Genomic DNA, 15,054 nt, shown 5'->3' on the forward strand with positions numbered 1-15,054 from the left:
TACCTCCTGAGCAACAGGTTTGCCTTCAAAGTAAAAGTTGCTCCTCAGTGCTGCAGCCAACATGTTTTTACTTTGAAGTCAAATGGTCTCCATTCCTGGTTTGTGTCAGTTTTCATAGTTTCAGGCCGAAGAGCAGCTGGGGACGGTGTTTGTAGACAAGTCTGTCACTTCGTGCAAACTAAGATGGCAGCAAGGTGTAAGAAGCCAAACCAATCACAAGGAGGTTTTTGCCAGCTGTTTGTGGAATACATGTTTTTCCCTGGTGACATTCGGTTGCTAAGGGGCTGCAGGGCTGCATGTCTGGTGCTTTAGAATCGTTTTCCCAGCATTTTCTCAGCAACCAGATGCTTGTAGACGAGTCTGTAGTCCTGTGACTGGGGCCTTGTTCCCTTAATGGAATGATGGAAAATGTTGGAAAGCTACTGTCACATGTAAGCAAAACTTTAATCGGTAACTATGGTATTGTGGACCTTTAGTTTATATTTTCTTCAGAGACTGATAGAAAAACAAAGTTCCTGTAAATGATGTGACACACTGAGAACTGGATCAGATCTCCTCACCGAAGAAATCCTCGTCATCTGTAGGTCTGTGGTTACACCACATGCAAACATAAATATACAAAAATAAGATGAGGATTAGTGTTTCAAGGTTGAACGGCATTAATAATAAAATTCTGCCGTGTAGCTGACTGAAAACAAATGTTCCAGCCAAATCCTGAGTACTCACGGCAAATCGTTCGCCTGTCCTATCTTGTAGCCTGTGCACTGATCAAACATGTTTACAATAATATTTTATTTTTAAAGTACGCAGCGCTCAAACGTGCTACACTTGGATGTTTTGGCTCCTCCGAGCTGAATGATTTATTGTCAGAGTTTGAGGCTAAAACACTGAGTTTGTTTCATCTGCGCAAAGTGGAACGTTTTTGCCATCACCGTCGCTAGCGCCAACGTGAAGGGATCATTTTAATATCACAACTGCCTGAAGCCTGGACTGCAGTCAGTAGACACCAAGAAAGCTTCATAGTCCAACATTTTCGCTGATGAAGGTTGATTTTCACACCTAAAATATGTTTAGTTTAGTTGTGTCCGCTTAAGGCTCACGGGGTATTGTCGTCAACCTGCCGGGTAGGCGGGCAGATGAAATTAGCGACCCACATCAACACCCAAGTTTGTGAATGCACTAAGTCGAGAACGACCCGACATACGAGTTTGAAATTCATACCATCTGGGGCCTGGGGCTCGCTCGGGCCCCTTTGGAGGTGGGGTGGGGTGCCCCCGGCCTCTCGGCCTGGGGCTCGGTCACTCAGGCGCAGCTGGGGGCCGGCGGAGCTCACGGGCGCGTCACTGCAACTCCCCCTGACTTCTGCTCCGCGGCTGCTGGGCGAGCCCTCATCTGGGACTCTCCTCAGCTCTTACTGGAACAGTGGCGCGGCTGCCCCTCTGTTGGTCTTCCATGGTCTCTTGTGTTCTGGGGGCCTCTGGATGTCTGGAGTTTTGATCTCCTCCATACCCGCTTCACACCCTGGAGGACGGGGCTGTGGCCCCCCCACACTCCCTAGCAGATCATTACATGGAGAAACCTTTGGAATGCAAGCATGCTGATCCACACAGGTATGCACACATGGGTATTCACAGACGCGGACTAAAGCTTTCTTGGCTGCTGCCTCAAAGCACACTGTGCGCTGTCTATCTTGCGTGCTGCACAATATCGTTTATTATTTAGTAAATATTGATATCTATGGCTAGCTAGTTTATTGTGATGGTGCTTTGTTTTCTCTATTATTATGTTGCTCTTTGTTGTTTGCTGTCTCCTCTGTTTGTTTTTTTTGTTTGTTTTTTTTTTTTCTCCATACAGGTGACCCAGGAGTTCTTTTTTTTTTTCCTCTCTCTTCCCCCCCCTTCTCACCGTCTCTTCTCCCCTTTGGTTTTCTTTCTTTCTCTCCCCCTCTTTCTCTCATTCATTCCCCCTGTCCTATTTATTAAAAAAAAAAAAAAAAAAAAGACAAAGGATGAACTGAAGCTCTGCCATCACGTAATGTCGCATACTGCTGTTTCTGATGTCATTTAAGAAAAAAAAAAAAAAAAAAAAAAAAATGAAATTCATACCATCTGTGTATCTACCAGGAGGTTGAGGGACTCCACAGGTGGTTACACTATGTACCTCCATCCTGCTCTCATTGACAGTGACAGGTTAGAGCAGGGGTGGATGTCATGGTGATTTGTCATCTTCTCAATGAATAAAGCATTTAAAGATACTCTGTTTATAGAGAAACATTCATTGCATCTACACCTGTAATGGGGCGTCGTGAAAAGACGCTCCTCCTCCCAGAGGATTGGTCAAAATGTAATTAAATTTGTACACAATGGGTCTTCATTCAAACTGTGCTGCTTCCTTTTCCAGACAGTTTTCCAAGAAGCTACTCCTCCTGTTTGAGTATCGGTCAGATTTTAGTAAAACTTGCACACACCTAATAGGTCTTCGCCCACATTGTTGCCGAAGTGAACGTCATGTGTCGTTTTAATGCGGATAACCAGTCTGATGACCTGGTTTTCAGCTTTTGGTCCGCTTCCTGTGCTTGGTCTGAAAGTCTGTCCGAAACAAAGTGAATCAGGGTGAAAACATTTCTTTGTTTTTCTCGTCGGACTAAAGGTTGGCTGTTTGGCTGTTCACAGCCGGACCAGATGAGATAAAGTTCAGCAAAGAATTTGTTTCAGACATTTTTTTAATATAAATCTTGGAAACTGACTTTTCACTAATCTTTAAAGAATAACCTAATATATGACCAAGAATTTGGTTACAGTGGCCAACGTGAGTTTGGAGTTGACACTTATTAACTACAGAGACTGAACAGTCAGTTATTTTGTTTATCATTTGCTGATTTTGATCTCAAGTTGAGCATCATCATAGGAAAGCACCAAGGAGACAGTCGTTACACATTGTGTTGCCACAGTAGATTGTTGGACTTTCCAGGGTCAGCATACTGCTGCGTATCGAGACTTCATACAAGCTAAACACACAAGTCGAGTTTTAGCAGCGCTATGTTGGCTTCAAGTATTCTACAGAGTTGATTTAAAAATCCTCCCATGTGTATATTAAATCCTAAATGGTCTTGAATCTTCTTTAATCTCTGCACCGCTAACCTGTCAGTGATGCAGCTTTCCTAGGCTACGTCCACACTAATGCGTTTTCGTTTGGACCGTCTCAGTGTGGACGGGAGACGGCGTTTTCCTCAAGGAAAAACGCAGCGTTTTGGAAACGCTCTCGAAAACGCATACATTTCAAAACGCAGCTGTCCCGTTGCAGTGTGGACACTCGGAAACGCAGACTTTCTAAAGCGATGACGCATTTTAGTCATGTGACGCAGTCATGTGGCCAATTAAACAAAGATAGCGGAAGGCATTATACAGCAGTTGTTTTGATTGCTGTCAATTTTGACAGCCCTACAAAAGATTAATATGAGTTTGTACATGCTCCAGATAGCTTTTCTTCAAATTCTTGAATTCTCACTCGCTTTTGCGCGTGCGCAGGACTGGAATAAGCGTTTTCGGTCGTTTAATGTGGACGAACAACTCTGTGAACAACGACTTAAAACGCTAGTGTGGACGCGGAACGTTTTCAGACGAAAACTCTGTTTTCAAATCTATCCGGGCTAGTGTGGACGTAGCCCTAGTTTATGCCACAAACTCTGGAACAGAGGGAAGCAAACTCTACTGATCATTTCTAGAACCTCTTAAAAAAACATGAAAGGCTGATGGGGAATTGTTGTCGCAACAACAGGCGAGCTGCTGGTGCAGACACCCAAGTTTATGAAGACAATAACTTGATCTCAGATAAGTTGAAATCTCAGTGACCTTTAGCTTCTGAAATTACCTCGAATTTTTGAATTCATACCATAGTTACATCAGCTGGGAGGCTGAAGGGTAGCACTGGTGGCTTTTCTAACCTAACATTCACACGCTCACAGTCCAATGAATGCACCTTGGTGTGCTTTGGCATGCTGGACTGGGATAAAACAACCAATTCATTCGATTAGTAGCAAACCCTATAGACGAACTATACAAATAAAACTGAATTAGATTAAAGAATTAGATTAAATTCTCCTTAAAGCCATGTGATGTCTGTGTTTCAGGTGATCCTGAAGCCTTCTATCAGCATCCTCAGCCTGAATAAATGGGACTTCTTCACAGAGGAGACCCTGTCGACTGGGCCGTGTTACGACTGGAGGACGATGGCTGTGAGGGTGGAGAGCTCGGAGGAGCTGCACACCATCTCCAACAGCAAGAGGAGGATTGTCTGGCCGTGTTACAGCAGCGTGAGCCGCGCCCAGCCGGACGCCATCACCAAGCTTCTCACTGTAAGAGACCCCAGCTTTTGTTTAAAATGTTTGTTCTGTTTGTCATTTTGTGGGTAACTTTACTCGGCTCTTCTTTGTGCTGCAGGACATCGAGAGGTTAGAGAGCGAGCTTAACCAGGCCCCGGAAAAATGGCAGACAACTCTGGAAAGAGTCAGAATGAGCATTCAGGAGGACCTCAAGCAAGAGGGAAATGTGCGTGCTGGAGGAGTCTTTATGACATGTTATGATTGAACATAGAAGGGCAGTCATATGCTTTGCATTTGCTTAATTGTCTAAATATTTCTTTTCTTTTTTGTTCGTGTGTAGCTCTGTAAGGATTCGCTGTCCATCTCAGGCCTCATTTCCACACCTAACCTGCAGGCCTTCCAGCGGCGCTCCATGCTGCACCTGCCAGACAGCGCTCTGGTAGAGGACCACAGCACCGCCACAGCCAATGGGATCAACCGCCGCGCCGCAACACTTTACAACCAGTTCACCCCCAAGAGCGAGGAGAACAGGTGGGTCGTGAACTTCCCGATTTCCGGAACAAATTAGAAGTCCACATTTGTTTCGCTGACAAGCTGTTGCCGAGGGGCCAGTCCAGTTTTGGAAAATGAGTCAGCGCTCTGGTACGCTGTGTGTCATGTTTTGTGAGAATTGTCTGTACTCTATTAAACTCTGGGTGTGTAATTTTACAATTACTGTGAGGTTAAAGTACAGTCTTTTGGCTCCAATATCTGGATCGTTTCCTGAGGTGGACATACGGTCATTAAAATCTACTTTATGTTTAAAAAAAATGAGTATATTTTCAGTGTAATACGTGCTCCTCCTGATTCAAATAATGTTCGGACAGGCTAAAGTTTTAACAGATGAAGCAAGTAAATCAGAAACCAGATATTACTTATCAGCGAGCATTTTCCATGTTTCAACACCTTCTCATTGCATCCAAATCACAAAACATGGCCTACATTATTCTGATGTCTCGTGGTCCCACAAATTTGTCCACTTTTTAGCAGGACAGAGGGTGGAGAGGGGTTTTCGCCCGCCCGAGATCCTGACTGGAAGCTAGTGCCGAACACAGCAGGATAGCAGAGTTCACCGGGAACGGGAGAACTGCAAAAACAAAACAACTATCAAAAAATAAAACACGAAAAGCACGGACAGTGGCTGCAGTGACACCATTCATTGTTTTTAACACAACCCTCCTACATGGTTAGCTGTTAGACCGACAGCAACACGAACAACAGTGGGCCACAGACCGTTTGTAGCACATATTTGAACATTGCCTCCATCTGACATCAGAGCTCACTGCAGGCGGTCGCCGGAGTGGACCTGAAAGAGGTCACTCTCCCACTGCTCGAGCATAAAGTCCTCTTTACTCTGATATGCCCAACGACTATTTTTGATGAAGCTGCATCAGGCAGACAGGAAGTCAGACACAAAAACAGTGAAAATCATAAATAAAACACTGAATTTTCACTGCAAGGCGTCAGGTGTCATGTTCCCTGGTGCCCTGGCGACTCCTCTGAAGGAACCGTATCCACTAACTACACATCACATAAACGTGGAGGACACTGAAGTCAGCATATGGGTTCATTTTAGAGATGGCACGATACCACTTTTTTATGTCCGATACCGATACCGATATCATAAATTTGGATATCTGCCGATACCGATATGAATCCGATATAGTGTTTTTTAATCAACAAAACTGTTTTTTAAAATATCTTGCTGCATTTTGCAAGTCTGCAAGTTCATACTCAAGTTTAAAACAACAACTACACTAAAGCTATTCTGTTATACCTGTATACAAAAAAAATATTTCATAGTTCAGCAATACTGATCAATCTAATAAACTTAGACCTACACCATCCTCCCTATTCTGGTATTTTAAAGAGTACTTAGCGTAAATATTAAGCAACCTAACTAATAGGGTTCCAACTCCCAGCAACAACAAAAATAAATAAATAAAAAATAGGGAACCACCCCTCACGCTCCACCTCATGATGCTTAATCAACGTAATCAACCTTAATTTGATGCAGTGTGAAAAAAAATGCACAGAAATCAATTATTTTTCAAGAAATATTAAATAGATTCAACATCTTTCTTCAACAAAATTGCAGACTGCACAGATGGTACCTTCCCAAAGGAAAATGTACTATAGCTTACTAGGGTATATATATTAGACTTAATAGTCACTATATACAGTAATTGACTTCTATTCATTTTACATCAAATTAAAACTTTGGGTGTCAGATAATTATTTATTAAAAGCTCGACATTTTAAATGAGAATAAGAAAGAAAAGTATGTCTTTGTGCCCCCTTTTCCCTGTTCATGCCCTATCGGCCCCCCTGGCTAAACTTTGCTAGATCCGCCCCTGCACAGTTACCAGCCGTCAGCTACGTAGAAAAAGATCCTCGAGTAGAAAGTAATATTAAATAAATTCTAACAACAGCTTATCAAGCTTAAACGTGCTGCTGTTGTTCAGCCGCTGGTTTCCTCTTTCTGGTGCAAAGTGGACCAAAAACAAACAAGAGACAGACTCGCGACAGAAAAGCCGATCAGCTGATTATTAGCAGTTTCACGATTGAAGTAGCAGCCCGAGAGCGAGAGGCAGTCGCTCGTTAAGCTTAACGTGGGAATGCTTTACAAACATTCAGAGATGGACTTACACACTTGCTTTACTTCTCTCGGGGATAACTTTGTCGGAGATGAAATGCCAGGTTGCTAGCGAAGCTCCAAATGCTATCCAGACCACCGACAGGTCCCGCATGCCACAGCCGCTCTATCACGTGATGCATACTGCTCCGACGTTCTGAGGTGAGTTACGGCGTGTTGCAAGTTTTGTGAGGTGCTTTCGTGATATTTAATGGATCGGATTACATTTTTTATTTTTCTCCGATATCCGATCCAGTAATTTAGGTCAGTATCGGACCGATACCGATACGTAATATCGGATCGGTCCATCTCTAGTTCATTTATAGGTTCGTGTGTAGTGGAAGATAGCAAATTCATGAACAGATGACAACGAGGATGAGGAGAAAGGGTGCCAACTGTTTAGTTGTGGCTTTTTGTGAAGCAGCGTGTGCTACTTCTGTCGGAGATATGTGCGGAGTTGGAGCCAGGAGTTTTGGCTAATGCAGACTTCATCCAAAATTTCATGACTACCTCTGTCAGCTGCTCTCCTTGGGACTCTGACTCTGATGGAATCGGTTAAAATCGCAATTAACAAAATACCAGAGTTCTTGTGATTTCTGCTTTTAAGACTAATGTGAGGTTAAAAGTGTCGACGCATAACATCCAATCTTACAACTGTTATTTTTGTAGGTCTTATGAGGGCGTCCTGTATAAACGTGGAGCACTGCTGAAAGGTTGGAAGCCTCGCTGGTTCGTGTTGGACATTACAAAACACCAGGTGAGCAGGTTGCACTACCCTGCTGTAGTTTGAGTGACCGGTTGCAGGTTTAACAGTCTCGTCTTTGCAGATGAGGTACTACGACACCGGCGAGGACACGAACTGCAGAGGCCACATCGATCTAGCAGAGGTGGAGTCCGTGATGACGGCCGCGCCCACTATAGGAGCTCCAAAGCACATCAGTGAAAAGGCTTTCTTTGATGTGAGTACACATTTATTCACTGGTCTGCATATTATATTTTATCTGGAAGTTGTTTTTATATTATACAATTGGATTAATATGGTCTTGCATAGAGTGTTGCATTATGGGTGTCGGTATTTTCCCAAAATGTTTTATAGAAAAACTACTTGACGTGAGTTCGCTGCCTGCACTGCAGCATGTCATAGAGGCTTTAGTCTGATTCCCTCCTGAATGACTGAGCTCCTACCGCTGTCACTAAGGGAGAGCTACGCCATCTATAATATTATTCTTTCGGTCGCTACTCAGAGATTGAGACCAGGTGAGGGTAGGAACGTACAGTGAGGGAAACAGCTTTTTGATCCCATCGTAAATTTCAGGGAAGTTTGCTCAATTGTGAAGAAACCTGGTCCATCCGTCCATTTTCTAGCCAGAAACATCCAGAGAAAAAAACCTTACATGAAAGTAATGCATCAATTTGCACGTCTTCGAGCGAAATAAGTATTTGATCCTCAACAATCCAGCAGGAATTCTGTAAACGTGTTTAAAATGTGTGCTAAATTGGGATGAAAATTTGTGACATTGTTGCCCTTTTTGCTGCCATTTAACCTTTTGTCCTTCCACCCATTTGTCCTCTAGCTGAAGACCAGCAAGAGAGTCTACAACTTCTGTGCCTCAGATGCTCCCAGCGCTCAAGTGTGGATAGACAAGATCCAGAACTGCATCTCTGATGCGTGAAGTAAACACGACATCACCGACATCAGAGGCAGCGTCGGGCGGTCGAGACGCGACAGCTGCTTTATCCAACTTTTAGATGTCTTTCATTTTGGGGACCAAACAGTGAATTAAGTGCCTGGTAGTGGAGGATGGATACTCTCCATCCACCTATCTGCCTGTTACTTAGCAACCTGTCATCACTCCACAGGTGAGCTTCAGTTGGAATCGGGTGACCAAATTTGCCTCTGCTGTCAGCGTGCCCCACTCCCACCCCCCTGACAGGGATAAAGTAAACATAAGCTGAGGTTTTAGGGGACTGCACTACCAAGGACATGTTATCCTGTTCTAGATGTACATAGATCAAAGCAATATCACTGGCCAATCAAACTGTGGGTTCAGTTTTTGACTTAAAAACATTAAAAAAAAAAAGCTTGTAAAAGAATTTCTATCTTATTTTACTACAAGGAAAAAGTTATTGCTGCTTACATAAACGTATGAACCGCCAAAAACTCAGATTTTTAATGCACAACATTAAAAAGCAATTTGTTTGCACTTAGCGCTAACGTATGCACTCGTCATCAAATATAGACTTTCTGACAGATGCGGACAGCGAGGCTAAAGGCATTACTTGGCAATGTGCATGTGTCGTTTCCTCGTGACAGATTAAATGGAAAGATTTTGCACAGTGAGCTCAAATGAGTTACCTGAGATTTTTTGTTTTGTTTTAATTTAAAAATGTGACGTTTCCTCTGTTTTGTCGAATGTTCATTGACTTCTGGTTTAACACTTTTGTCTCGTGTAATGTAAATTATTATTTTTATTAAAAGTGTAACTGTGTAAGTGTGGTGGCGTTACGTTTTCCTGTAAATACCTACATGACATGTTGTTTTATATACTGTATGTACTGAACATAAGTATACTTTTTCTAACTTTAATTCTAATGTGACTGAGTTTTTCTTTTCTTTTTTCTTCAATGTGTTGTTACTGGTGCACAAAACCCCCCGAGTGGCCTGTTCTTTGTTTGTGGTGACATGTTTTTCTGAAAATGAAATGGACATTGTTGTTGTTGTTGTTGTTCGGACAGGCTCTGTCTTTTAAGGGCTTTTTAAAGAATATATATCATGTAGGACGTGATTGTTTTCAGAGTTTATCGTCCCATCTGTCCTCTGTTTATGCAGCCTTCACAGTTTTTCATTACAAAAGAAGAAAAACACAAACTATTCAGCCATATCAGCGGCGTTACTGTATCTTTGTACCATGTTTTGTGGTTACGCTATTTTTTTTTTATTATTTTTTTTTGGAAATAAATCAAACATACTTGAAACTACCTGTTCCTTTTGTGCTCATATATTTTTCTACCTAGTGATGAAGTAAAGGCAGGATTAAATGATGACCATTTCTAATTTTGAATTTCCTAATCTGAACATGTGCGCGAGATTAGTGGGGCCTTAAAATGGCACTGGCGATTCTAGAGTCTATTGGGGCCCTAGGGAAAATTCACAGATGGCACCGCAGCCAGTGTTTTATCACCAATACCTCTTAATATCGGAAATTCTTTGAAGATAGTGAATCTTGAAACTAGAGAATTTTCACTTGTTTCATGATCAAGATATTTTACCTTGAAATAAGGGGAAAAATGAAACGAGTGAAAATTCTCTAGTTTCAAAATTCACTGTCTTGAAACAAGTTCCTGTATCTTACTGGAATGACGCTTTGTAGCTGATTTTGTCTTATTTTAAGTGTAATGAGATCTTGTGACTAGAAATAAGACAAATATACTTGGTAAGATTTTGAGTTTTTGTAGTGTGAGGAGATGCGTGGGATCAAATTAGCTGATGAATCCTCTCGCCCTATCACAGCTAAGCAGAAGACGATAGCTAGATAGTAAAAGTTATGTTATTCGAGTGTCTCTTTCAGCATTATATTTAATAGTAATTATCCGCTCCACCCACTGCTGTGTTGCTTTTCTTCTCCTCTTTTTCCTCCTGTCTTTCTTCAGTCCCAGAAGGATAACTCGTCTTCATTTTCACAGATTGGCTCTCACTGTTGTCATTAGGTTTGTTTAAACAGAATCATTCACGCTACTTTCAGCTGGAGAGAGTGCAGTCAGGTGGGGCCCCCTTGAAGGGAGTCAGGTTTCTCCTATTTGTGCAACATGCAGACTTTGCACTTTGCCACTTCTGCACTAGTTTAAACTTTGTTAACCCCATGCCCCCTAGACTTCAAGCAGTTGCCTGCCTTGTCTGGATGGAAGTGGTGCCTCTGGGACTGGTGAAAAAAATTAATAAATAGAAACTCACCCTGAGTAATCCCACAGTCTTGCCAAAAATGAATGTATGAACTAGGCGCCCACATTGGCTCAGGTACACTTGGCCTCGAGCTGAGACTGAACTCACACTGCCAGTAAAAGGTCACAATCAACTGCATTTTCCAAGAGGAGCACATTTAACTCTCTGTAAGCTCATCTTATTAGTCTTTTTGTTTTGTTTATTTGTTTTATTTTATTATTTGCATCATTATCTGAGTGGGTATTATGCTGAGGCAAACAGGAGGTGGAGGCCATGTTATTGAACCGCAGGAGAAGGAGGAGTGGAAAATGAAAAGGGACAGGGAAACACCCAGGAGACCCCAAAGAGTGCTGAAGATCTGGGGCCAAAATCTCGATGACAACTGTGTTTCCATGCAAGCAGAGGGAAGAGTGAATGCCCACAGCCAAATGGGGGTATTTCTTTACCAATGCAATACAAATTTTTTAATTATGGATATGTTTGCACTGAATCAAGGTGACATTGTAGTAAATAGACAAACTCCAATCTGTGCATCAGGAGCAGCTAAGGCTTCAGTATCTTGCCCAAAGATACTTTGATATGCAGGTTGGAGGAGTCGATCTCACATAGAAACCTCTGAGCCCTGACTGCTCCTAACTACCAGCAGGGGCATTTTTGGTTTGTTTTGTCAGGGTTTTAGGACATCGAAGAGGAAAATAATGTTTTAAATCAAGTGATTTATGTGTAACCATGGAGTAAAGCGAGTCAGCCTTTTGATTTGATTCAGCCAGATTCTTTTCACCCCATGTTAAAAAAAAATAGTGTTTAAATTTGTTATTTTGTTCCAGACTCCCGAAGCTCTCCTTTCCTCTTTTCCTTTCCTCTTTTCCTTCCCCCTCACTCACCAGCCAGTCGAAGAAGATGCCAGCTCCACCCTGAGTCTGGCTCTGCCAGTTTCTTATTCTTAAAAGGGAGTTCTTCCTTCCCAGTGTCGCCAAGTGCTGGCTCATAGTGGATCGTCTGGTTGTTAGAGCTCCCAGTCTAATCATGTCAGGTCAGATATAAATCGCCTGCCATTTTTTTATGTCTCCTCACATTTACACCATCCATCTGTCATAAGTGTCCGAAAAACAATGACTCAGAGTTTACTTTATTGTGTAACTGTTTTGTATTCTCAGACAATGTTTACCAAAGGAATGTTTTTGGGTTTATATGTAGAAGCTAAGCAGCCAGCAGTGTAAGACTGGATTGTCTGCCATCTGCTAGCTAGTGATGATTTCTCTGTTAGCTGAAGCTCATATTTATCTGGATTACAGCTGAAAGAAAGGTCAAACTTTCCCCTCACAGGAAAGTTTGACCTTTCGGACGAGAGAAAGCGTCCCCTCTCCGAAAAGAACATGGCAGCGCAATTTCGGTTTGCAAAGTTGCATCTCAGCAAACCACAAGTGTTCTGGGACAATGTCCTTTGGATAGATGAGACCAAAATGGAGACGTCTGGCCATCATGCACAGTGTATTGCACAGAGAACCAAATACAGCAGTACAAACACCTCATACAAATCTACAAGCATGATAATGGAGAGTGGAGGATTTGGGGCTTGTTTTACAGCCACAGGACTTCGGCACCTTGCCGTCATTGAGTCGACTAAGAACTGCTCTTTATTTAAAGCATCCGGGAGGCAATCTGTCTGACTGCTACAGCTGGTCTGAACTGAGTTATCCAACAGCAGCAAATCTACAACAGAATTGCTGAAAAAGAAAAGAACCAAGGTGCTGCAATGGTCCAATCAATAGTCGAGGCCTCAACATGACTGAAATGCTGTGGAGGGACGTTAAAAGAGCTGTGCATCAACACATCAAGCCTCAATGAACTAAAGCAACATTATAAGGAAGAGTGGGGTGTCAGAGACTCGTGCAGAGAGAGTTATTCCCACTAAAAGCTCTTCTAAAATCAACTGAAACATGGAGCACACTTAGTTTTTCACATCATTTAATAGAGTCCTGTGAAAACTTTCCATGTAACTGTTAACACATGGCAATCGAGTCCTAGCACTCGCAGTATGTTCCCTTCAGGATAAACAAAAATAGATTTGGTCATCTTCTGGCTTTTCATTTAGCACTCGGCATTTTAACTTCTTCTGTACTCTGGTTTTATGACTTATTATCTGTGATCTCAGAGCATCAGCTCTGTCAATAAGGTGAGTGCTAACACACCACAATCACATGATGAATTTCATAGGTTTGTCAACAGGTTTTCTAGAAGTACAGTGAGTACTGAATGCTGACCTTAGCAGTGAGTTCAAGGTAAAACAAAAACAAAACAAAGCTGCTCATCATTTGCTGTCATGTCACACATAGGATAGAGTCACAGGATACAGGAAGAACTATTTGTAATTTCTGTCCTTGTGTGAGCACCTCATCTTCAAGAAAGGATGTCCTATCAATGAGCAGTAATCAGACACCCCTTCAACTGATGTTTTCTGATCTGAGCCAGCAACAGGGCTTGGAGAGGATGATGATGATCTATGTCTCACTTGCCAACAATGAATATGGGACTGGGCAGGAGCCCCAGCTCAGGCGCTGTGGCGCCTGGTTGGCGGTGCAGAACAGGACTCGTGTGGTCCCTCGAAGGTTTGATTCAGAGAGGAAGCTGAGGTCAAAAGAAGAGCGGTGAGGCACTTTTTTGGAGGGAAGTGGTGAGTATTTGTCAAGCAATGCAATCTCCCAGCTGGCTTGTACTGGCAGCAGGTGCAGAGCTGCAGCAGGCCAACATCTGGACAGAGTCTATGACACATCATATTTAGCATTTTGCTTTGGGTAAGGGGATTAGGACCTTGGCCCGTTAATACTGGGATGCAGCGGAAGTTATCCAGCAAGATTGTGTGGAATGGCATGATAGGAATCATCTTCTCCAGAGATAAAAATGGGGGTTTTACTTCCTTAAGACCGGATTGCACCAAATTCATGCACATCAATTGAATAAGTATTTTAGGATGAAAACTCCAAGCTGTTATATAACGATAGCATGAGGTGGTGTACATTACTGCCTGTGCAAGTGATTTCTTTCTCAACGTTTGAGACAAATTACTGATGAAAGCCTCTATTACCCCTACAAGCAGCAGTGTTTTAAATGCATTGCTGTGTAACAGTGATATTGTGTAACTTGGCTGCATGTGTCTTGAGTTCACTGTGATTAGTCTTGGTTGGCTGGAAGCGTGCTGCTTCCACATCAAAAGTGGTCTATAAATTAAACATTGCACGTATCTGTTGGTTTTGGATCGCGCTCTTCGTGTTTAGTCACAGCTGCAGTAAATGCTTCTTGTCCAATAAAACATCTCCAGAAATAAGCTGATTGGCCTTTCCGCAGGCCCCAAAAATACCCCAGTGACAGATGATCCTGATTTATTTTATTGCTCCTCCAAGGCTAATATCCATGTAGCCCTGTGGCTGCAATGAATGCCTGCTATGTAGCAATTTTTACATGAATGTCATGTCATGTAGGCAACTTGAGAGTTCATTCGCCGCTGCTGGGGGTCCTTCCCGCTTCACAAACTTGCGGGCCTCTCTGCGGGCACCTGCTCCAAAATTCAGCAGAACACTTCCAAACGCTGATCTCACTTAGCTTGACACACATCATCGAGTCCCACCCTTGGAAATCAGGGTGATGTCAACTGCGGGCAGCACATGGGGGTCTAGATTATCCAGTGCATGCTCCAGATGATCTTATCCAGACACCGCCCGCTCATCCATGAGCACAATAAACATTTGATTTGTATCGTTAAGGGCTGGTGTTTGCTTTCGTGACTGTTTCTTTGGCCCATTTTGAGTGATTTATCTGAGGCCCTGATGTTTTTCACTTGCCTGTGTAAGTGACCCACAGTTTCTCTCTGCAGCTGAACCCTGAGCCCATTCAGCTATAGAAGCGCTCAGGGCTGAGGTCACTGTGGGAAGCCATCTAACCCAGAAAACAGGCATCTGCCAGACATTTTTTCACCAGCAGACAATCCCATAAGATGTTCCAGTTTCAAATCAGTCTCTATGAGGATGTTTTGGAGAGGAATCAGATGGATTGGTTATGGGCATTAGGGTGCTATTCGAACACATGAGCTTGAGGGTGAGACAGCTAGAGATAGCCTTTACT

The 15,054-nt window shown here is 42.8% G+C and overlaps 1 protein-coding gene across 4 annotated transcripts in view; it reads left to right on the forward strand.

Moving 5' to 3' along the window:
• Window positions 1-9,974, forward strand: part of sbf2 (SET binding factor 2) — a 110,129-nt gene extending 100,155 nt beyond the window's left edge. For all 4 annotated transcript variants that reach the window (XM_082540519.1, XM_082540521.1, XM_082540520.1 and 1 more), the window contains 6 exons: window positions 4,130-4,354; window positions 4,440-4,547; window positions 4,662-4,852; window positions 7,665-7,752; window positions 7,823-7,954; window positions 8,570-9,974. In XM_082540519.1, the coding sequence (XP_082396645.1) occupies window positions 4,130-4,354; window positions 4,440-4,547; window positions 4,662-4,852; window positions 7,665-7,752; window positions 7,823-7,954; window positions 8,570-8,668 (843 nt within the window). In that variant the 3' untranslated portion in view covers window positions 8,669-9,974. The remainder of the gene's footprint in view (window positions 1-4,129; window positions 4,355-4,439; window positions 4,548-4,661; window positions 4,853-7,664; window positions 7,753-7,822; window positions 7,955-8,569) is intronic.
• Window positions 9,975-15,054: the final 5,080 nt, after the last annotated feature.

The sequence above is a fragment of the Aulonocara stuartgranti genome (assembly GCF_965226115.1).
Source record: "Aulonocara stuartgranti genome assembly, chromosome: 1".
Taxonomy (NCBI): domain Eukaryota; kingdom Metazoa; phylum Chordata; class Actinopteri; order Cichliformes; family Cichlidae; genus Aulonocara; species Aulonocara stuartgranti.